This window comes from Geotrypetes seraphini, chromosome 1, assembly GCF_902459505.1.
Source record: "Geotrypetes seraphini chromosome 1, aGeoSer1.1, whole genome shotgun sequence".
Taxonomy (NCBI): Eukaryota; Metazoa; Chordata; class Amphibia; order Gymnophiona; family Dermophiidae; genus Geotrypetes; species Geotrypetes seraphini.
The window spans coordinates 125230479-125254539 of NC_047084.1; the positions used below are offsets into that span (position 1 = coordinate 125230479).

Genomic DNA, 24061 nt, shown 5'->3' on the forward strand with positions numbered 1-24061 from the left:
AATGATGAAAACAAATGGGACACAGTACTACAGGGATACAAACTATACAGAAGAGATAGAGTAGGGCAGAAAGGTGGAGGTATTGCCCTATATGTTCAGGATGGAGTAGAAACTGTTAGAGAGGCTACGACAGAAAGAACAGAGAAGCTGGAGTCCCTCTGGATCAAGATTCCTAGACACAATGGTGCAGACACAAAAATTGGCCTTTACTATCGACCCCCAGGACAGACGGAGGAGACAGACTCAGAAATGATAGAGGAAATTAAACAAGAATGTAAGACAGGTAATGTAATAATCATGGGAGACTTCAATTTCCTGAGAATAGACTGGAACCTGGGAACCTCGAACTGCGGCAAGGAGGCCAAGTTCCTGGAAGCGCTAAAGGACTGCTTCCTGGAACAAATGGTGGGAGAGCCGATGAGAGGAAACACTACCTTGGACTTGGTCCTAAATGGCATTACGGGACCGCCAAAAGAAGTAGAAGTCACGGTCCCGCTGGGGATGAGCGATCACAACATGATCAACTTTAAACTTGACATCGGAAAAGGGAAATGTACCAAAACCTTAACCACGACCTTAAACTTTAAAAAGGGAAGATATGATAGCATGAGAACCATGGTGAAAAACGGCTCAAGTAAAAGATGGACAAAGTAAAAACAGTAGATCAGGCATGGTCCCTACTGAAAAATACTATCACGGAAGCACAAAATCTCTACATTCTGTGGATTTCCAAAGAAAGGAAAACTAGAGGCAAAGAAGAACCGGCATGGCTTACTAGAGAGGTGAAGGAAGCCATAAAAGAAGAAGGAGTCCTTTAAAAAATGGAAACGCACGAAAACAACTGAAGCTTGGAACAAACACAAAGATGATCAGAACAAATGTCACAAGGCGGTGAGGGATGCCAAAAATGACTATGAGCAAAAAATAGCACAAGAGGCCAAAAATTTCAAGCCCTTCTTTAGATACATAAAAGGAAAAAACCCTGCAAAAGAGGCGGTGGGACCCCTGGATGACCAGGGAAGAAAAGGGTACATCAAGGAAGACAAACAAATTGCAGACAGACTAAATTCCTTCTTTGCATCTGTCTTTACGAAGGAGGACACCACAACAATACCAGAAGCAGTGAAAGTGTTCAAAGGAATAATAGAGGACAGCCTCACCACAGTAGAAGTGGACTTGGACCAGATATACTACCAGATTGACAATTTTAAAAGCGACAAATCCCCTGGACCTGATGGAATTCACCCGAGAGTCTTAAAAGAACTGAAGGTTGAAATCAGAGAACTATTGCAAAAACTTGCCAACCTGTCAATTAGAACTGGACAGATACCGGACGATTGGAAGATAGCGAACGTCACGCCAATTTTCAAAAAAGGATCAAGAGGAGAACCGGGCAACTACAGACCTGTGAGTCTTATGTCTGTTCCTGGAAAAATGGTTGAAGCACTGATTAAAGATAGCATAGTCTGGCATTTGGATACACACGACCTGATGAGAGCCAGTCAACATGGCTTCGGGAAAGGGAAATCATGTTTGACAAATTTACTTAAATTTTTTGAGACCATGAACAAACAAATTGATAGTGGAGAACCGGTGGACATAATATACTTGGACTTCCAGAAAGCGTTCGACAAGGTTCCACATGAAAGACTTCTCAGGAAACTACAAAGCCATGGAATAGAGGGAGTTATACTAAGATGGATGGGCAAATGGCTGGAGAACAGAAAGCAGAGAGTGGGCATAAATGGGAAATTCTCAGATTGGGAGAAAGTGACTAGCGGTGTGCCCCAGAGCTTGGTACTTGGGCCCATCTTATTTAATATTTTCATCAATGACCTAGAAGAAGGAACATCCAGTGAGATCATCAAGTTTGCAGATGACACAAAGCTATGCCGGGCAGTCAGATCGCAGAAGGAGAGCGAGGAACTCCAGAGCGACTTGTATCAGTTAGAGAAATGGCAGATGAAGTTCAACGTGGAGAAATGCAAAGTAATGCATTTAGGTAGTAAGAATAAGGAACACGAGTATAGAATGTCAGGCGCAACTCTGGGTAAGAGCGAACAAGAAAAGGACCTGGGTGTACTGATAGATAGGACCCTGAAGCCGTTGGCACAATGCGCGGCATCGGCAATGAAAGCAAATAGAATGTTAGGCATAATAAAGAAAGGAATCACGAGTAGATCGGAGAAAGTTATAATGCCGCTTTATAGGGCAATGGTCAGACCATACTTGGAATACTGTGTCCAACATTGGTCTCCCTACCTAAAGAAGGATATAAAACTGCTGGAGAGGGTGCAGAGATGAGCAACATAGCTAATAAAAGGTATGGAGAACTTGGAATACGATGAACGACTTAAGAGACTGGGATTGTTCTCCCTTGAGAAAAGGAGACTGCGAGGGGATATGATTGAGACTTTCAAAATACTGAAAGCAATCGACAAAATAGAGCAGGAAAAAAAAATTATTTACAATGTCCAATGTGACACGGACAAGAGGACATGGACTGAAGCTAAGGGGGGACAAGTCCAGGACAAATATCAGGAAGTTCTGCTTCACGCAACGAGTGGTGGACACCTGGAATGCTCTCCCAGAGCAGGTTATTGCGGAATCCACCATTCTAGGATTTAAAAGCAAACTAGATGCACATCTCCTTGCGAGAGGCATAGAGGGATATGGGTGACTAAAATTACACCAGGTGTACACCTGGCTGGGCCTCCACATGTGCAGATCACCAGACTTGATGGACCGAAGGTCTGATCCGGAGATGGCAGTTTTTATGTTCTTATGTTATGTTCTCCCCTTCCCTTTCCATCTAGCATCTCCCCTATCTCCCCTTCCAGCAATATTTCCATCCTCTTTGTGTCTCTCCCTTTCCATATAATGTCTGCCCACTTTTTCCCCCTCACCTTCCATCCAGCATTTCCTTCCTCTTTATACCCCACCCCCAACATCTGCCCTCTTTCTCCCCTGTTCTGTCTTCCGACTTCTATACAAAATCTGCCCCTTCTCTCTCCCTCACCCCAAACCATTTCCACCAGCTTCTGCCCAGTCTCTCTCTCTTCCACCCCACTTCCACCAATGTCTACTCTCTTTCCCCCACCCCTTTTCCACCAGTATTTGCCTCCTTTCTTCCATCCCACATCCACCAGCTTCTGCTCCCTCCCTCTCCCCCACCCCCAAACCATTTCCCCCTTTCTCACCCACCCATCTACCACCAGCATCTGTCCCCACCCTATTTCCACCAATATCTACCTCCTTTATCTCTCTCTCCAACCCCACATCCACCAGCATCTGTCCCCAAGCATCCCCACCACCCTGCTGCTGATTTCCCAAATCAGCAGTGGCAAAGTGAAACAAACAAGCTGCGGGACTCTCCCTTACATATCCGCAGCTGCCGGCTCTGCCTCAGAAGTGACATTGGACAGGGCGGGCTGGCAACCACAGGTACGTCGGACTGGAGTGCAGTGACCCAACATTTCATATTTACAGTGGCACCGATCCAGCTGTACGGCAAACAAGAAACCGACAACATAATCATACACTTGTGTACAGCCTTGCTGTCTTCTCCAAAATAAATGACTCTTTAAATTTGTTTAGGTAGCCTTAATTATTTCCTGTTTCTTTCAATGACTGCCTCTGGGTTATCTGCTTATGTCATTAGTGCTTTTATCCTGGAAGACAGAGGATCATCTAACACTTCATATACTGCAAAACTCAGTCTGCTGAATGCAGAGGCAAAAGAACATGATTCTCTTAGGGGACTAGGGATGTCTGGAAAACCCTGACCTTTCAGAAAATTACAGACCACGCACTTACTGTGAGCCAAAACAAAATACTGTAGCTTTCTTTCCAGCATATGACCTCAGCATTGCAGCCCAAACTCGGGCCTACTTTTGATTGATAGATTTGCAGTGAACGCCAGATTCAGTCAGGTGCAGAGCTGGAGGCAAGGCTTAACTTTTTAATCAAGTTCTAGCTTCTGGAATGTTGCTTAGCTTTGGGTGACTCACCTCTGGTCCTCTGCTTAATCCTACAGAGGAGAAGTGCAGACAGGACCAAGAGACACTTCTTAGCATGGGTCAACTGGAAGGTGGGCCTTATACTTCGGCATACTGATGCTTTACTGGCTTGAGCTGGCTGTAATTTTCCAGAGATATTCTGTGCATAAAGCACTGGTGTAGCCAATTTTGGGCAGTCCTCTCTGTTTCCCTTCCTTCCTGCCACCCAGCCTGCCAGCAGCTGATGCAAAACGCAAACACACCAGAGGGAAGGCTTCAGGTCAGCCACCGGGAATGTGTAGGAACCATAGCTAGTGGCCTGTGGCTGTTGGATGGGTGGGCCAGGCCTGCCCTAAGTACACATGGAAAAGGGGAAGGGGAAACCTGTGTAGATAATTTGAATGAAGATAGCTCTAGGACAGTTTGGGTGGTGCTACAATGTAGGATGTCTGGGTGTGACTCAGCAAGGCTTAACGCAGAGTTCATGTGAAAAGTGCAGCTGCAGCAGAAAAGCCCCTTCGCCACCGTGAGAACAGGCTACTTTTGGGGGTTTTGCCAGGTACTAATGACCTGGATTGGCCACCGTGAGGACAGGCTATTGGGCTAGATCAGTGGTCTCAAACTCGCAGCCCGCCAGCTACTATTTTGAAGCCCTCGGTATGTTTATCATAATCACAAAAGTAAAATAAAACAGTTTCTGGATCATGTGGCTCTTTAGCTATAAATGACAATATTACTATTAAGACTTAGCCAAAAGGAAAGATTTATAAAGAGTTTTACCTCATACAAAATTGTCATTTCTTTAATAAGACATTAACTATTTTTTCTGAGGCCCTCCAAAATGTGGCCCTGCAAAGGGTTTGAGTTTGAGACCACTGGGCTAGATGAACCACTGGTCTGACCCACCAAGGCTAGTCTTAGGTTCTAATGTTCCTTGGGCTGAGTCTGACAGGACCTGGGACTTGTTCCTGCTGAAATGTGGATGGCTGGTATCGAAGAGACCTTTGCACCCCCCCCCTTGCATTCACAGACGCTGCTTTTTGTACCCCTCAACGTGTGCACCGCCAATAAAAATTTCCTGAAACAGAAAACAAACCTTGAGCTGCTGCCTACAATAGTTTAAGGCCTCAGAGACCGAAAGGTTAAAGCTGTCAGGAAGTAGAAAACCAGTGAGGTAAACTCAGTAGACATGAACATCTATACTTCCCCCTCCCCCACCCCCTGTTTTCATCTAAAAATGTCATCCCCCCCAAAAAAAAAATGTCCATTTAAAGTTTCTAATAAGGGTCATTTATCAGGTAAAATAGGTAAATGGAGATTATATGTTGAGTCTGGGTCAACTTTCAGAGTTAAGTAACACAATTTCTTCAACTAATGAACAGAATCGTTTTTGCTTTTCACATCATGAATTGTTAGGATTGTCAAATGATGACAGAGAAACCCTTTCATATTCATTTATTTCTTAAAATTACAAAAGCCTTTAGTGATTTCTTTCTCCAGCTATTTTTCCAATATTTATACAGCTCCTAATTCAATCTTCTCTATAGAAGTCGCAGAAGAGACAGACTTTGAAACAGTTAAAAATGTCTCACTGATATCCCTCAATGTTGTTTGGTTTTTTTTTCTTCTTGTAGGATATCCCGTCTCTGAGGTGTGCTGAAGTGAAAGCGTGGTGCGGCGATGGTTACATAAGCTCTTCATTAGGAATGGCAGGAGTTGTTTAAATGCCTCTGTTGTCTCACTGGTCCTGGGAACAGCATGAGTTTTATCAAGAGACTGCGCAGACACTTCCAGCGAACAATTCTCCTGCTCGCCACATTCTGTGCTGTCAGCATTCTCCTCTCGGCCTATTACCTGTACAATGGCTACAAACAGGAGAATGAGCCATCGGAGATGCCTTTGGAAGTGGCTTGCAGTGACTTTCAGCTTGCACCCTACTCATTAGCGGAGCAGAAGACGGTGAAGCCCACCGCTGCATCTCGCACAGACGCCAGGATCCTGGTGTTTGTGGAAAGTCAGTACTCCCAGCTCGGGCTAGACATCATCTCGTTACTAGAATCCAGCAGGTTTCCGTATCACACACAGATTGCTTCTGGGAAAGGGAATCTTCCGGCACTTACAGAGAAGCACAGAGGAAGCTATGCTCTCGTAATTTTTGAAAATATTCTGAGGTACGTGAACATGGACTCCTGGAACCGAGGCCTTCTCGACAAATACTCCCTGGAATACAGTGTCCCTATAATTGGATTTCATAAGGTCAGTGAGAACAGCTTTCAGAGTGGCCAGTGGAAGGGATTCCCTTTTTCTGTGCACAGCAGTATGGTTGTGAGAGACTGCTGTCTGAACCCTCATTCCCCTCTGCTTCATTTGACTAAGTCCTCTGAGCTTGACAGAGGTCCCCTGCCTGGGAGTGACTGGACGCTTTTCCACATAAATCAATCAGCCTATCAGCCTGTGGTGTTCACAAAAGTGCAAAAGTTCGAAAATCTCCCGCCCACTGTCCCTAAAGTCTCCGTCTATGCCACTGTAATTCATGATCTGGGGCTGCACGATGGCATCCAAAGATTAATTTTTGGTAACAACTTAAACTTCTGGTTGCACAAACTCATCTTCATCGACTCCATCTCCTTCCTGTCTGAGAAGAAGTTCAGCTTCTCCTTAGATAGGTACATCCTCGTCGATATTGATGACATCTTTGTTGGGAAAGAGGGAACCAGAATGAACGTTGAGGATGTGAAGGTAAGCGTCAAAAGGAAAGCAAATCTTTATTCAGTTTTAAAAACTAACATCAATGCAACATATTATCAAACAATGTACAAAATAAACAGCACTTAATTCCATCAAATCAAATAATATAATAAATACATATCTTTTCCCTCCCACCCATCCTTTCATACAGTATAAAGTTAATTTTTCCGAATAAGTTGTATGGCAATTCCTGTCATGATGAAAAGTAGTCTATTGTTATGTAAAGTTATTGGACTCTTGGCCATCAATATCTTTTTGAAGGTGCAGCCTCCAGACTTGTACACAATATTCTAAATGAAGTCTCATCAATACCTCCTTTTTCCTACTGGCCATACCTCTCCCTATGCACCCTGGCATTTTTCTAGCTTTTGCCGTCACCTTTTCAACCTGTTTGGCCACCTTAAGATCACCACAAACAATGACACCCAAGTCCCGCTCTTCTGTTGTGCACATAAGTTCTTCACCCCTTGTTCTGCCACTTATTTATGCCAGATGGGATGATAAGTGATACACACACAGACAATCACACAGACAATATAAATGCATAGACAATAACCCTTTATTATACTTATTTTTATATATATATATATATATACACACACACACACACACATATATATATATATATATATGAATAGAAGAATAGAATAACTTCATCGTGATCCCAGGCATTACCATCCTTTACAATCGGGAACCCCTTTCAATTGATAGATGGGTAGGTCAAGGGACTACCCCGTGGTTGTAAGGAGATGAATTCTGATTCTGGGGGAAAGTCCCGTTTCTTATATAGGGTGAGAACCGCTGAGTCCATGGTTACACAAGCTGGATTTCTGCTTCCCTAACTACGACAATAAAGTAGACTACTGTTACAGTATCCTGTCCTGACCTGAGGAAGGAGAATTTGGTCTCTGAAAGTTAGTCAAAAATGTATTAAAATTAGTCCAATAAAATGATCACTATTTTTATTTCTAAACATTTATCAACACAGCTCCAATACTACTTTATCCTAAAGCAAAAAAAATAAAAAATATAATTTTTTTCTACCTTTTTCATGTGGTTTCTGCTTTCCTCATCTTCTTGTCATTCTCTTTATTCCATCCATTGTCTGCCCCTTCAAGAAAATCTCTGTCTCCCTCTGCCATCTCTCCTCCTGCCCCCCTTCCCTCCCTTGGTCTGGCATCCATCATCTTCCCTCTGTTCCCCTCATGATCTGGCATCTTTCTCCTTCCAAATCTCCTTCCCTCCCCCCCCTGTGATTTTTAGCATCTCTCCCTCTCTTCTCATTTCCTCCACTCAGAGCTGATATCTCTGTGTCCTTCCCTATTCTTTGGCATCTCTCTCCTCCCTTTCCTTTTCTTCTCTGGTCTTCCTTCTCTATTTTCTGCCTCTGTCTAAATTAAATTCTTTCTTACTATTCAGCCCTCAGTTTCCCTCTTTTCACTGTGTCTACTCACAGCTTGCCACCCCTTTCCTTCACCCCTCCTTTATCTCATTAACTATCTTCTTCCCCCACCCCCATCCAGCATGTGGAAAAGCAGCAGCAGTGGTGAGGAGGTGAGGGCTGGGCACAAGTTCTCCCCACTTCCATCATCTGCCCTGCCCTGCCCCTATCTTCCCACATCCATCATATCTGCCCTGCCCCCTTCTCTCTCTCTCTCTCCACCCCAGGCCCATATCACCACTCACCTTTCACTCCAATTTTTTTTTTTTCAAACAGCCCCCCCCCCTTCCAAGCATCGATCGGCAACCCGCCCCCCCCCCCCTTCGACGGACCGATTGGCAACGGACCTCCCCCCCATCAACAGAAAGTAAGATAAGCAAGCAACAAGGGTAGGAAAGGCAACAGCAATTGTAATTTTGCAAGTGGTACTGCTTGCCCAAAGCTTCCCTCTGACGTAGCTTCCTATTTCTGCTTGGGCAAGCAGTACCACTTGCAAAATTACAATTGCTGTTGCCTTTCTTACCCGCGTTGCTTGCTTATCTTACTTTCCGTCGATGGGGGGAGGGAGGTCCGTTGCCGATCGGTCCGTCGATGGGGGGTCCACGTTGCCGATCGGGGGGGGGGCCGCGTTGCTGATCGACGCTGGGGGCAGGCCCATCGCTGTTTGGAAAAAAAAAAATTGCCATTGATACCCTCCTGCATTAGGTCCCCCTGACCCTTATACTGAGCCAACTTGATTACTATAACATCGCCTATTTGGCAATTTCCCAGAAGAATATGCGGCGTTTGCAACTGGTACAAAATGCGGCAGTCAGGCTACTTTGTGGGGTGAAGAAGTTCGATCATGTAACACCTTCATACCGACTTCTACACTGGCTGCCGATGGAGGCGCGTGTGAAGTTCAAGTTTGGATGTTTTTGCTTTAAGGTATTATACGGTTTAGTCCCTAAATATATATCTGACCTTTTCTCTTTCACAACCAACAAACATAAGAGAAGCTCACATCTGAATTTTGTTTCCCCACTGGTTAGAGGATATAAATTTAAAAGACATCATCAACATCTTTTCTCAGATGAAGCAGCATTATGGGGTAAAGATCTGGAACAACTGCTTATGCATACTACTTATGGGGAATTTAGGAAACACCTAAAAACATATCTGTTCTTGAAGTATTTAGGTAACTGATTTATACAATCTTAGTCCACAACAACTGATCTCCAGAACTGTTAATCACTAACCCTTAACTTCTACTCAATCTGTAGCATCTTTTAATCATTGTAAACCGCATAGAACTTCACGGTCCTGCGGTATATAAACTATTTCGGGCCCTAGGCACGTGCCTACTGGGCCTATCCTTTAATCCAGCCCTCTATGAGCGTCTGAGCTGTTGCCACTGTGGCTAAAATCCACACTACAGTTTTGTAAAATGGGGAGGGGTTCGTTTGTGATGACATATTCCATACTAGGCGAAGGTGTTTTCCGTGTTCTGTGTGTGGTTCTCTGTTAGGATTGACTGTGCAGGATTGATCTATACTAATAATAATAATAATAACTTTATTTTTCTATACCGCCACAATCTTGCGACTTCTAGGCGGTTTACATTCAAGAGAGCTGGACATTCAGCGAGTTACAATATGCAGATAGTTAGAGGAAATACAGAGTACATCAACTTTAAGAATGCAAAAGTATAAAGTGTACAGTGTGCTAAGACATTTTCGAGAGGACCTGTTAGGAAAAAGGTCGCGAATTATAAAAATACATTGAAAAATTACAATATACAGTTTAGGAAATTTTCAGAGGGGCATATTAGAAGATATGTCCCAAATTGCAAAATACGGTTTGATACTAGTCTGGCTTGTTTAGTTTTACAGTGGGTTTATTGATGTACTTCTCATTGCAGTATGTAAGATGCTGCCTTTTCTTAGGTATTCATGTGTGACGTGTGGATTGTTACTAAAAATCATGTTTTTCATACAGATGGGGGGGGATGTCAAAAATTATGCGCCCCGGGTGACACATATGCTAGGTACGCCACTGTGCTGGGGTTTTGCTTTTTCCCTTGGAAAAAAAAAATGACACACTTGTAACATCGGCGTCTCCCCTCTCTCGTTCTGTGCTACTAATTAAAAATAATAAATAGTAATACCATTGAGCGGCAGCAGCAAGAAGGGGCAGTGACTGCCGTTCAGGGCAGGAGAAGGAGGAGGATGAGGTGGTGGCTGGAAGTGGCACAGGGTGAAGTTCTGTGGGCTGCTCTGGGGAGGACTAGATTATAAAGTGAATCCCGTGGTGGTGCCTTTGGCAGGTTACAACCCAGAGATCGAGGCTCTGCTTGGGGATTGTGTCATAGGGGTGAGCTGCAGGCAGGAAGGTGCTCCTCCTATCTGGGGAACGCTGGCTGCAGACGAGATGATGGACAGGGATGTTGTGTTTAACATAGTAACATAATAAATGACGGCAGATAAAGACCTGAACGGCCCATCCGGTCTGCCCATTAAAAACTACATGATTAGATTAACTTGTCTCTTCTTTGATATTTCTGGGCTGTAGACTGTAAAGTCTGGCATTGTCCTAGATTCCAAATGCTGAAGTTGCCTATCCAACCAGTAACATTGCAAACTTCACGGCTCAGCTCTCCCTCGATGGTCTAGGAGTTTTGCAGTCCACATCATAGGTGTGTGTTGCTTGGATCGGTGCAAAGTTTTCTCCCTTTTCTTTTTCCTGTTTCTACCTTGGGTCGGCTCCAGTGCACCTTCCTTCCCAGCTCAAGATCTCTAGAGGTTTTAACCGCTTGCCTTGTTGTTTTGTTGAAAATTAACATACGTTACAGATTTGGTTGTTTATACATACATAAAGGTTACAGTTGGATGACAGTGTGAGGCAGTTGAGAGGAGTTGCAAACTTGGTTATTAATATAGACTTATGCATTTGAACACTTTTATATACGTATGGAAAGGGTTCTGAGTTAAAATCCTGGGCAAGTAGGTGGGAAGCGAAGGAAGAGGGATTTGTTCAGAGATGTTTAGGGCTTGCATAGAACTAAAACTGTACACTGGCACTGGTATGGTCATCTTTGTTGTTTATTTTGAATTTTAAAATAAAAGAAAAAGGAAATACAGGTAGAAATAAAGAAGTAAATAAGAAAACAGGTAAATGAATGGGGCAGGGCTGGGGGGCCCTTGAAGATTTAATCCTGCCCTGTTTGTACTGAATTTGCAATTGTGTCGTCTAACATTGAAACTCTTAAAACGCTGGCTTGGTTGATCACAAGCATTTCATATGACGTTAGAAGACAGCATTGGCCTATCCCCTAAAGGAGATCCCCGGTTTTCAGTAATGGTAAAAATGGCATTTCAGCTATTATACAAGTGAAGAAAAACTTATGGCAGTTTATAATCAATGATTGCAATGTTCCACTTGACCCACTGAAGTCTTTTTTTCTCCCTCATATAATTAATTTTTAAAATCATATAAAATTAGAAGTTTGGAAAGTCAATATTACACGTTTTTTACTTTGCATCTGCTTTTGACTTTGCTGACCTTTACCAGAAATTTCTAGACAATGGTTTAAACTGGTTTGAGGAGGGTTTTTTAAAGCATGCCATCTAGGGTGAAATTTCTGAACTCTGCATCTGACCCATGAAATTCAGTCTTGCACCCCACAGGGTTCTTCTCTATCACTCATTCTTTTCAATATAGTGATGAGTCTCTTGGCCAACGACTACCCATACAGGGATCAGCCTATATAAGCATACCGATATTACCGTCTTTATTCCATAATAAGGCTTTATCTATGGTGTTTGCAATGTTTTGACCTAATTGGAAGCTGTCCAAAACTGAACTTAGATAAAACGAAAACGTTCTACATACGGCCTTCCACTTTGACTCATGTCTGCAATGGGTTTACCATTAAGGATTAGGCTTTTCTTCTTGAACCATGTTTGAAGGTACTAGACATTGCTTTAGATCCAGCCTTATGAACAGAGATTCAAGTTAATTTGTGGGTTTAAAATGTTTTTTATAAATTGAGATCGCTTCATATTTTTAGAAAGTATTACTTGATGGATCCGTTTGGACTGATTTTTATCTCAACCACTTGCCAGTCAGGTTTCAGAAGACCCGCAATGAATATGCATGAGAGAGATCTGAGTGCGATGGACAAAGTACATGATAAATACATCTCACGCATATTCATTCTAGACATCCTGAAAACCTAACTAGCCAGGTAGTTCGCGAGGACCTTCTTTATTCTGGTTGTTCAAATTCCAGAAAGGGTTTCAAACTCTTCAAAATACTGTTGCAAGGTTTACGTGCGATGCTTAGTGCAATTCCCCCTGGGTTTGGAGGAACAGCCTAACTGGAACCCCTCTGGCCCTTTGAATTTTCTAATCTCAGAGGATCTGTATTACTCTGAGAGGCTTCACTCTGTATTCTCTCGAAACCTCTGTGATCTGTGACCTATATTACTCTGACAGGATTCACAAATTCCACAGAGCATAGAAATCACTCAACCACATCCTGTAACTTAAGTTATCTCAGCATTATTTTTCTTCTTATGAATCTCAGCCCTCTGGGGGCTAAACTCTGTTAGGCTTTCAGTAAACAGTTTGTCCTTTCTGCTCTAATCCACATTCCACTTCCACATGATTTTCAACTCACACATCCCATCAACTGAAACTCACCCAGCTCTCCTAGGGCCACCCTACTTCCTGACCTCTGCCGTGCTTGCACCATTTGAGTCTCCTTTAAACAACTCTGGTCATTTACTTCTTGGTGATTATATACTCCTTTCGTATGTACAGTTTGATCACAGCATATGCCTTGGCTCTTCTCCTAGAGCTGCTTGAGCCGGCCTCACAGCCTTCCTTCTGCTGCAACTTCCTGTTCTGCATAGGTAGAGGATTTGAGAAGGAAGGCAGTGGGGCCAGCACGAGCAATGTGTATTATAAGTGATATTGCCTCTTTGTTTCTGATACCAAAATCTGCAATAGAGTAAACATCCCGGATGGTGTGATTAATATGAAGAAAGACCTAGCAAAGCTTGAAGAATGGGCTGAAATTCAGCAGCTAATATTTAATGCTAAGAAATTCAAGATCATGTATTTGGGCTGCAAAAAACCTGAAGGAATGGTACAGTTTAGGGGGAGAAGAATTATGTGCACAACAGAAAAGCGGGACTTGGGTGTGATTGTATGTGATGATCTTAAGGTGGCCAAACAGGTTGAAAAGGTAAAAGCTAGAAGGATGCTAGGTTGCATAGGGAGAGGTATGGCCAGTAGAAAAAAAGGAGGTATTGATGCCCCTGTATAAGACTCTGGTGTGACCTCATTTAGAATATTGTGTAGAATTCTGGAGGCCGCACCTTCAAAGAGATAGAAAAAGGATGGAGTTGGTCCAGAGGAAGGCTACTAAAATGGTGTGTGGTCTTCGTCATAAGGTGTATGGGGACGGACTTAAAGATCTCAATAACTTTGGAGGAAAGATAGGAGGGGGAGATATGATAGATACAGTAGATATAAGAATATAAGAATAGCCTTACTAGGTCAGACCAATGGTCCATCAAGCTCAGTATCCTGTTTGCATGGTGGCCTATCCAGGTCCCTAGAACCTGGCCAAAACCCAAGGAAGTAGCAACATTTCCAACATTTCATGCTACTGATCCAGGGCAAGCAGTGGCTTCCCCCATGTCTTTCTCAACAACAGACTATGGACTTTTCTTCCCGGAAATTGTCCAAACCTTTGTTTAAACCAGCTACGCTCTCTGTTCTTACCATGCACTTGAGTTGAGTCTCATATGAAAGGAAGCTCTGGAATGAGAGGGCATAGGATGAAGTTAAGAGGTGACAGGCTCCGGAGTAATCCAAATAAATATTTTTTTACAGAAAGGGTGGTAGATGCCTGGAACAGAGGTGGTGGAGACAAAGACTGCGATTTCAAGAAAGCCTGGGATAGTCACGTGGGATTTCTTAGAGAGAGGAAGAGATAATGGTTACTGAGGATGGGCAGACTGGATGGACCATTTGGCCTTCATCTGCCGTCATGTTTGTATGTTATTGTGGTGCATCCGTGGATGCCATAGGCAGAGGGAAGGGGCGGAGAACTACCAGCAAACCATGCAAATGTTTTTTGTACACTGCTTCTGTGGGACATAGATGATGTCCCCATATTTGTTTTGAACTTCCATCTCTCATGCAATCGGCCCAGACTTGCTGGTGTGCACTTTTGATGCATGTGCATAAGACGCTACCAGTGTCTCAGTCAGCACTTCATTTTATGCATCACCAGGCAATGTCTGGGCATCGCCTAGAATGCTCATTTTAATATTAATGGTCTCATTGTAGCACATTTACATAGCATTATCAAAGGATGCTAAGAAGCACGGAGAAGTCCACACAGAGCCATTATGTGCATTCGAAGCTAAAATACTTTGACACTAAACCAGTTAGAATTGCATTATCATTAAAGGCATGGTAACTTTACAACATCAGGGCCTTGATCAGGTTTAAAGAACACCCCTTAAAAATAGGATTTCCATTTCATTTCAGCTTTTCAGGGTCATTGACAGCTGAGCCCCGAGAGAGCTCCAGAGAAGGTGATAGAGTCCATACGAGATCAAGATTGGTTTTTCTTTGTATGCCACCTATCAAAAGTAATATCTAAGGGATTTTAATACTGTAATGCTGAACTAGAAACCAAACAGATAAAATGGATCAGAAATACGTTGCATGAGTTAATCATGGAGGAAATAAAGGAGAGAGATTTGTTATTAACCTAAAACTCGTTCTGAGTTCATTGGGGACAACAAGATACAAAACAAAATAAATAATTATGCAACCTGAGCCTGTGTCTGCCCTCAACCTGCCTGTCCTTCTATAGGATAATTATCTAAAGCAAATGTACTTACAAAGACTTAGGGGTGATCGTCAGTGAGGACATGAAGGCTGCCAATCAAGTGGAGCAAGCTTCTTCCAAGGCAAGACAAATCATAGGTTGCATACGCAGGAGTTTCGTCAGCCGTAAGCCTGAAGTCATTATGCCTTTGTATAGATCCATGGTGAGACCGCACCTGGAATACTGTGTGCAATTCTGGAGGCCGCATTACCGTATGGATGTGCTGAGGCTGGAATCGGTCCAGAGAATGGCCACCTGGATGGTCTCGGGACTGAAGGATCTCCCGTATGAAGAACGGTTAGATAAATTACAGCTATACTCGCTCGAGGAACGCAGAGAGAGGGGAGACATGATCGAGACGTTCAAGTATCTCACGGGCCGCATCGATGCAGAGGAGGATATCTTCTTTTTCAAGGGTCCCACGGTAACAAGAGGACATCTGTGGAAAATCAGAGGCGGGAAACTGCGCGGTGACACCAGGAAATTCTTTTTCACCGAAAGGGTGGTTGATCGCTGGAATGGTCTTCCACTTCAGGTGATTGAGGCCAGCAGCGTGCCTGATTTTAAGGCCAAATGGGATCGACACGTGGGATCTATTCGCAAAGTAAAGGCAGGGGAGGGTCATTAGGGTGGGCAGACTGGATGGGCCGTGGCCCTTAACTGCCGTCAATTTCTATGTTTCTATGTTTCTATGAATCTGTTATAGTAAAAATGATGGTGAAAGTTGTATTAAATTCTAAGTGACAGAAAGATGGAATCGCCAAAAGATTTTGCAGACTAGATTGAAGGGTTCTAGTGGGTGTGTCTGGTCTTAATAAGGAAGAGTCACGGGCACAGCTCTGGTCTCCTTCTTGGGCAGACTGGACGGACTATGCGGGTCTTTATCTGCCATCATTTACTATGTTCCTGTGTTAAGCAACTGTACAGGAAAAGCGGTAAGTTAATAGTTTGGATTTTATGGGTCAACAGCAAGATCTTATACAAAATCCACATGGAGATTGGTAACTGATGTTCCTGTCACATGAGCTCTGCGTTTTGCTCTTAAAATTACTTCACTGCAGTATTCTGTATTCATTGCAGCCTCTTCATGTCAAGCCTTGACACACAGAATTACAATAATCCCCATGTCAGAAGGCAAGATCATGTTGGGATTTGGGGTCAAAAAAGGAACGATTTCCCTCACCATTTAAACACAGAAAGACTTTGAGAGCAGACACAATTACCTAAAGATATGCTTTTATGAAGCTACAGACTTGAAATGTCTTAATGTACGTCAGCTAATGCATTCTCATAAGCTGTCAGACAGCATGCATCTCCATTACTCGTAGCTATTCTCACTAGGACAGGCTGAATGAATGAGGCAGAAATCATTTAGAAGAGCAGGAAATGTTGTCTTGTTGCAAACCATTTTTGTATGTGACCGCCATCTCATTGCAGATGAGGGAGGGAGGGAGGGTGCAGTTGTTAACGGTCTTTAGTGCCTGAGGGAAATTACGTTTTCATGGTTTATTTTGAGATGCCTTTTAGATTGTGAACAGTGCATTGCTATGCAAAATATACGAGTAAATAAAGAAATCTGTATGCATGTGAAGGGCACTCAGTTATGCGTTTCTAAAATGCTCAGCAGAGACGTCTGGTGACTCCATTGGGAAGAGATATGTGACCTTTGACTTCAAATACTACTCTCACAGCTCCAGGAACAAGGGATGGTCCTTCCAGCTGTGATTCACAGTGGAAGAAGCTGGAGGAGCCATCTTGTTGGCTAAAGCTCCCCAGCCGCTGTGCCACCACTAGAAAGGGACAAGGTTTGACTATGAAGATTCTCGATTAGCCACTGCGCCCAGAGAGAGTAGAAGAGGCATGAAGTAACTGAAGCAACACGGCTTCTATACTTACACAAAGTGAGATCCAAAAGGGGAACCAGCTCAGGGGAGCTCCAGTAACTAAGTCCTCATTGGAAAATGGACCAGCTGTATCTTTTTTTCTGAAAATCTTTATTAATTTTCAGATCAAATACAAAGTGCAATCAAATAATACAATAAATAACACTTATAGCCAAACAAATATTAATACAAAGTACATTTCCCCCCACCCTACCTCTCTGGATATGTGTAGAAATCAACTAGGAATTAAAGATTTATTCGATTAATCAGTTTTAACAAATGCCGCTAATGGACCCCATGTTTCTTTAAACTTTTTATTATGTCCTAATTGTTCATTCATTCTTTCATACCTATAATATTGACAAAGAGTCTCCCACCAAAAAGTAGAGTTCAATCTGTCCCAGTTCTTCCAATTTCTCGTTATTAACTGCACGGCCACCCCGTCATAATAATAAGAAGTCTGTTTTGTTTTGTTTTTATTTGCATCAATTGGACTCTTAGGTTTCAATAAAGTCCCAAATAAAACAATGTCATAAAACAATGGAATAGAAGCCTCCAATATCCTGTTGATTTTACCCCAAATTGCTTTCCAAAAGTTGAGTATCAATGGACAGTAGAATAACAAGTGATCCAATGTCCCTACATCAAGATGACAGTGCCAGCATCTATTAGACTTTGAACTATCAAACTTTTGTAAACGAACTGGGGTCCAAAAAATTCTATATAACAAAAAAAAAACAAGTTTGTCTCATAGACGCTGACGTTGTACATCTCATTCTCCAAGTCCAAATCTGTGGTCATTGCATAACAGTATGACAAGGCAGAGGCTGCTGCCAGAAGGATGCTGGGCTGTATAAAGATAGGTGTAGCCAGTAGAAGGAAGAAGGTGTTGATGCCCCTGTACAGGTCATTGGAGAGGCCCCACTTGGAGTATTGTGTTCAATTTTGGAGACCGTTTCTGGCGAAGGACGTAAGAAGACTTGAGGCGGTCCAGTGGAGGGCAACGAAAATGATAGGAGGCTTGCGCCAAAAGACGTATGAAGAGAGACTGGAAGCCCTGAATATGTATACCCTAGAGGAAAGGAGAGACAGGGGAGATATGATTCAGACGTTCAAATACTTGAAGGGTATTAACGTAGAACAAAATCTTTTTCAGAGAAAGGAAAATGGTAAAACCAGAGGACATAATTTGAGGTTGAGGGGTGGTAGATTCAAAGGCAATGTTAGGAAATTCTACTTTACAGAGAGGGTGGTGGATGCCTGGAATGCGCTCCCGAGAGAGGTGGTGGAGAGGAAAACGGTGACTGAGTTCAAAGAAGCGTGGGATGAACACTGTCAAATCAGCATCGTTGCTTTTGACTATTATCCAACCATGCCTTAGTTTCGCGGGGCAAGCTTAAGGCACCCGCTGCTTCAGAGAAATGACTTGAGCAACACTGAAATGAAAGCTGTAAATTAAAATCCAATAAAACATTGATACAAGCACTTGCTTTATACATTTACCTTATTCTATCTTCATAGCCGCGTTGGCCCCGAGCAAACAGACAAACATGGCCACACACCCTGTATTTATACTGACGAAAAACGTCAGTATGTGCTCTCCATTCATTTACTCTTAAAGAGACAGGGCTTAGATGTTCCAAAGCCACTGCATAGTGTCTAAGAAATGCCACTTAGTGGCCACAGAATGAAGTTCAACTTTAAATGAATAGAAATGTACAGGTTGTGGAAAAAGTCAAGAAAATGCTAAAGCAGTTGCTTCAAGAGAAGCCCTAAAATTGTTCCTGAAGAAGAAAGTAGTAGTAAAGATATGTAAAAGGAAAAGAAATTGAAGATTTGGTACTTCTTGACGAAGATGCACGAACCTCAAATTTACCTCCTGCTTTAAGAAATCCTCAAGATGTATTCTAGAATACTCGGAAGATTTGGGGTCTGTTTGTGGTGTGACAACAGTATGAGAATGGACTTTAATTTGTGGCTTTATCTTGTACATAAAGGCTAATTTTCTTAGTATTTTGTATTCCTTTGTTTTATGGAAATAGATTCTTTTTACTTGCTAGCAACTGGAAATAATTTGCTTTAACCCTGCATCCTTGTGTGTATTTTTTATTTGTTATATAATCCACTCACGTGTGGTGGTTATGTTTTAACTAACAGGCTGCCTTTGGGATTGGTAGAATGTCCTGGCTTTTACCATATTTTAAGTGAGTTTAAAGGAGCAGTACTAAGCCAATGTCTTAAGTCCATTATTAAAACAACCAGCTCCTTTAGCTCCTTGATGTTTTCCTTTTCTATTCTTGTGTTTCATTTGAAAGGGGGGAGGGAGAAGAATTTCTAAATCTTCTGCTTGGCTTATCCCACCATGATGAGGCAAGCACTACACAAATTCAGGTAAAATAGCACTATTTGCTTCAGCGAGATTCAAGAAAAAGAAATTTTAATCAAAGAAGGCTCTACAGCAAAAAGTATGGTTGTTTTGTGTTCAATCATTTTTATTGAATTTTTTAAAGAAAATAAATAACAGAGAACAGATAAATTACAACAAGATGCAGATCTGTAACATTAGCAATAATACAGTACAGTTATCACATTGTAAACCACATACAAAGAGTGAACTAGCGCATGTCTATAATAGGAGCCCAAGTCTGATCAAAACTAGATATAGTATCAGATTTCTCTGCAGCAACTTTTTCAAATTTAACATAAAGGCAGACTAAGTTCCACCAGTGATTTGTATTTAAGGAGGAAAAATCTTTCCAGTTAGATAGGATGGATTTGTGAGCAATCTGAAGTAAACCGAACAGCAGTCGGGATTGATATTTATCTAAGACATCAGGTAAAGCATGAGCACCAAATATCACTGCAGCGTACGTGTGAGGGGATGTTATAGGTAAATAAACACAGATGATTTCCCAAATCTTAGACCAAAACGCATAAACAATAGGACAATGATAGAACATGTGAGCAAATGTGCCAACCTCTAGAGCACAAGACCAGCATTTGTTAGAACTCTTAACATTAATGAGTGATAGCTTGTGAGGGGTCCAATAGGCCCTATGTAGTAAAAAGAACGATTGTTGGATCATGGAGGAGGATCTGAGGGAACGTCTCAAGGAGCTCCAGACTAGTTCCCAGGTAGGAGGATCAAAGGAGATGTGAGCAGCGTCTTCCCACACTGACTGAAGAGAAAGGCAAGCAGTAAACTTCTGATCACGTAGAATATGGTACCATGACGATGCTTCCTTCTTTGCTCCACAGAACCTCAAGCACCAATGTAGTATAGATGGAGATGATACAGACAGTGGATGATTTTTCAATGAAAAAGATAAGCAGTGCTGTAGTTGTAGCCATCGAAAATGATGAGTAACAGGTAAGTGATACATGTCTGTGAGACAGGAAAATGGCAATAATGATGAATGTTCCATAAGTTGTGCAAAGGACCAGATGTCCCGCTTGATCCACGACTTCCACTCTATGTATTGACCCTGTATTTTGACCAAAGGATTGTTCCACACAGAGGAGAGTGAAGTCGAATTCCACTTCAAATCAGCACAGTTATCAACAGCCCGCAGCGCTGATCCGGTGGATGCTAATATGGGATTCCCATCCACGATATGATTTGGAGCCATGAAGGAGATGTGTTTCAAGCACTGGATAGAATGTAGGCTGACTTCAAGGGGGAGCCAAGAAGGAGGACATTCCAATGAAGCTGAGGTTAACCACTTGGATCCTTGACGGGCAAGGAAGGCAAGATGATATTCATACAGGCTCGGAAAATTTACACCACCATGTTCCTTTGCTGCCTTGAGTTTCTTCAGTGCGATACGAGGAGGTTTACGCTGCCACAGGAATGCAACCAGTATAGATTCAATTTTGGTGTAGACCTTGGAGTCCAGCAGAAAAGGAATCATGGATAGAATATAGTTGAGTTTGGGGGTCAGGATCATTTTGATAGTATCAAGACGGCCCCACCATGATAGTTTGAGTGGTGACCAACGATCTGTCGTGGAGGCAGCAATCTGTAGGAGTAAATCCGAATTATAAGAACGAGTATCTTCTACTGAAGAACCAAAGAGGACCCCTAAGTATCTCAGCTTCTTTGAAGCTGGTTGCAGGTTGAGGTTTTTACAGGATTCAAAGTCAACCAGATTGTTAAGAGGCAGGGTCTCAGTCTTGGATATATTAAGTTTGTATCCAGATACACGAGAATATTTTTCCAAAAGTAGAAACAGGTGGGGTAAAGAGGCAGGATCCATATACAGTAGAACGTCATCGGCATAAGCAGACAATTTTACTTGGAAGTCCCCAATTCTGAATCCATGAATGGTAGCCTCAGATCTGATGGCAATAAGCAGTGGTTCAAGTGCGATGTTAAATAGTAGAGGGGACAAGGGGCAGCCTTGTCTAGTTCCTCGAGTAGGTTTAAAAGGAGTAGAGATCGAGTCATTGATGCGTATAGTGGTGGTAGGACATGTGTATAGAACTTGCACCATGGCTATGAATGCTGCTGGACATCCAAACCAATTCAAAGCAGCAAATACAAAAGGCCATTCGATGCGATCGAAAGCCTTTTCCGCATCCAGTGCCACCGCCATGAGAGGCTTAGGCGAAAGTTGAGCTTGGAGTATGATATGAGCGAACAATCTGGTGTTATCTGATGAAAGTCGGCCACTCATAAAGCCAGTTTGATCTGGGTGAATAATAGTGTGGAGAACTGATTGCAACCTAATGGCTAAGATTTTAGCAAATATCTTCGCGTCAGTGTTGATCAAGGATAGAGGTCGATAGTTAGAGACACTCAGTGGGTTCTTATCCTGCTTTAACAAAACAATGATGGTTGCTTCGGTAAATGTACCATGTACAAGACCAGACTCAATCAAATAAAGATAAAGTTGTAGAAGAACAGGGATAAGTAGGTCCTGAAAAGCAAGGTAAAATTCCGTGGTGAGGCCGTCCGGACCTGGTGCTTTCTTTTTTGCCATAGACAACAGAGCTTCAGAGACATGGGTCTGCGACAGTGGGGCGGCGAGAATCTCCGAATGATCTTCTGACAAGATATTATGAGGCAGAGTGTCCAAAAATGGGCCAATGGAAGATATATCTGGATCTTCTGAAGAGTACAGAGAGGTATAAAAGCGATGGAACTGAGTGCAGATATCAGCATTGTTGAGCCATAATTGGCCAGCATCATCTTGTATAGCTGGAATCAACGTTTTCTCTGATTTTATCTTAACATATTCAGCAAGTTGATGTCCACACTTATTGATATTTGCATAATAGTATGCAGATTTCATGAAAACCTCTCTGGCAGCTGAGGAACTAAGCAGCAAATTATACTCAAAGCGCAAGTCACGCATAGATTGTAGGTAAGCTTGATCATTAGGACAAGATTTATGAAGATCTTCAGCCTCACGCAATTTTAGCAACAGGCTAGATTCCCGTTCCAGGAGATTTTTTTTCTTTTTTGCTGAATAGGAGATTATTAACCCCCTAATATATGCTTTGAAGCAGTCCCATGTGTTGGTCCAACTTGTAGCTTCCGGTGTGTTGAGGTCAAAAAATTCTTTGATTGCACTTCGAATAGTGGAAACAAAATTTTCATCGGAGGTTAGACAAGAGTTAAAGCGCCAGATTTTCCTATTAGCTTGCGCTCCTAAATCAATGAAGGACAGGAGGATAGGAGCATGATCAGACACAGAAATTTCTCCAATGGTGGCAGAGTCAACTTTAGCCATCAGGTTGTAGCTGATCAAAAAGAAATCAATCCGCGAATATGATGCGTGGGGAGGCGAATAAAAAGTGTAGTCAGATTTCCCAGGGTGTAACGTTCTCCAAGGATCTCCAAGCTTCAAAAGTTCCAGCAGTTCTTGTAGCTTGAACCATGATCTCGATTTACGGTATGAGACATTCGATTTCCTATCCAGGGTAGGGTTCAAAATTAAATTAAAATCCCCTCCCAAAATATAATGTGAGCCACCAGTAGAAGTGACCATGTCTGCAATGTCATCAAAGAATGGGGGATGATCCACATTAGGAGCATAGATGTTGACAATGCTGATAGGTAAATTATTAATAGACACATGAACTATCAACCATCTGCCATTAATATCAGAAACATGAGAGGTAATGGACAGGTCAGCACGTCTACGCAGGAAAGTGGCAACTCCACCTCTTTTATGTATCGCAGCAGAGAATAACACAGGGTAAAACCCTTTTAAAAACAATTTAGTAGATTCATGTACAGATAAATGGGTCTCTTGAAGTAAAACAATATCAGGAGCAAAGTTTACAACATATTTCAGTATCTTGGCTCTTTTCACGGGGTTATTAAGACCCTTAACATTAAGAGATAGACAACTTATAGACATGTGATGACAGGGAGAAAGAAATCACCATAAATGCAAAATGTAGGACAAAGATATCATGTAAGCTAATGTAAACAGGAGCAGCATTAGAAGTACAGACCTGTGATAATGAGGCAATAGACAAATTACAGACTGCATCTGTGTAAGGTGTTAGCAAACAGGCTAACATAATCTAAGGGTGAGTGAGTGGCAATGATAGCCCAGCAAACTACAGCAGAGGAGACAAATCAGTGATGTACAGAACAAACATCATAACATGGTCAGGCATAGAAAAGCCAGACAAAACCAGCAAGCAGAGATAGTGTAATATCAGAATAGAACCTTATGTAAAGGTAATCATAGGTACAGTCATATCTTATCGATTGAAGAAGGCTGAACAGATTCTAGAAACTCAGCTAGAGCAGCAGGGTCAGAGTAATCTGTGGTTTTATTATTAAAAGTTACCCTCATACGAGCTGGAAATAGGATGCCATATTTTGCACCAATATCTTTTAGTTTAGGTCTATATGCAAGGAATTGTTTGCGCCTTTTAGCAGATTCTTTTGCCAAATCCGGAACAAAGAGCAGCTTGGAACCCTCAAAGGTGATCGGGCCATGAAGTTTGGCATGCTGCATGATGAGCATGGTCTGACTGTGGCGCAGCATAGTCACAACAATTGGTCTGGGAAACTTAGTAGGTTGGAGACGCTGATGTGGTACACGGAAGGCACTGTCAAAGTCCAGTTTTATAGATTC

General features: G+C 42.4%; 1 protein-coding gene across 4 annotated transcripts in view; it reads left to right on the forward strand.

The window, feature by feature from the left end:
• Positions 1-24061, forward strand: part of LOC117357382 (bifunctional heparan sulfate N-deacetylase/N-sulfotransferase 3-like) — a 278317-nt gene that overhangs the window by 52599 nt on the left and 201657 nt on the right. For all 4 annotated transcript variants that reach the window (XM_033937877.1, XM_033937894.1, XM_033937867.1 and 1 more), the window contains one exon: positions 5633-6737. In XM_033937877.1, coding sequence (XP_033793768.1) covers positions 5757-6737 — 981 coding nt within the window. In that variant the 5' untranslated portion in view covers positions 5633-5756. The remainder of the gene's footprint in view (positions 1-5632; positions 6738-24061) is intronic.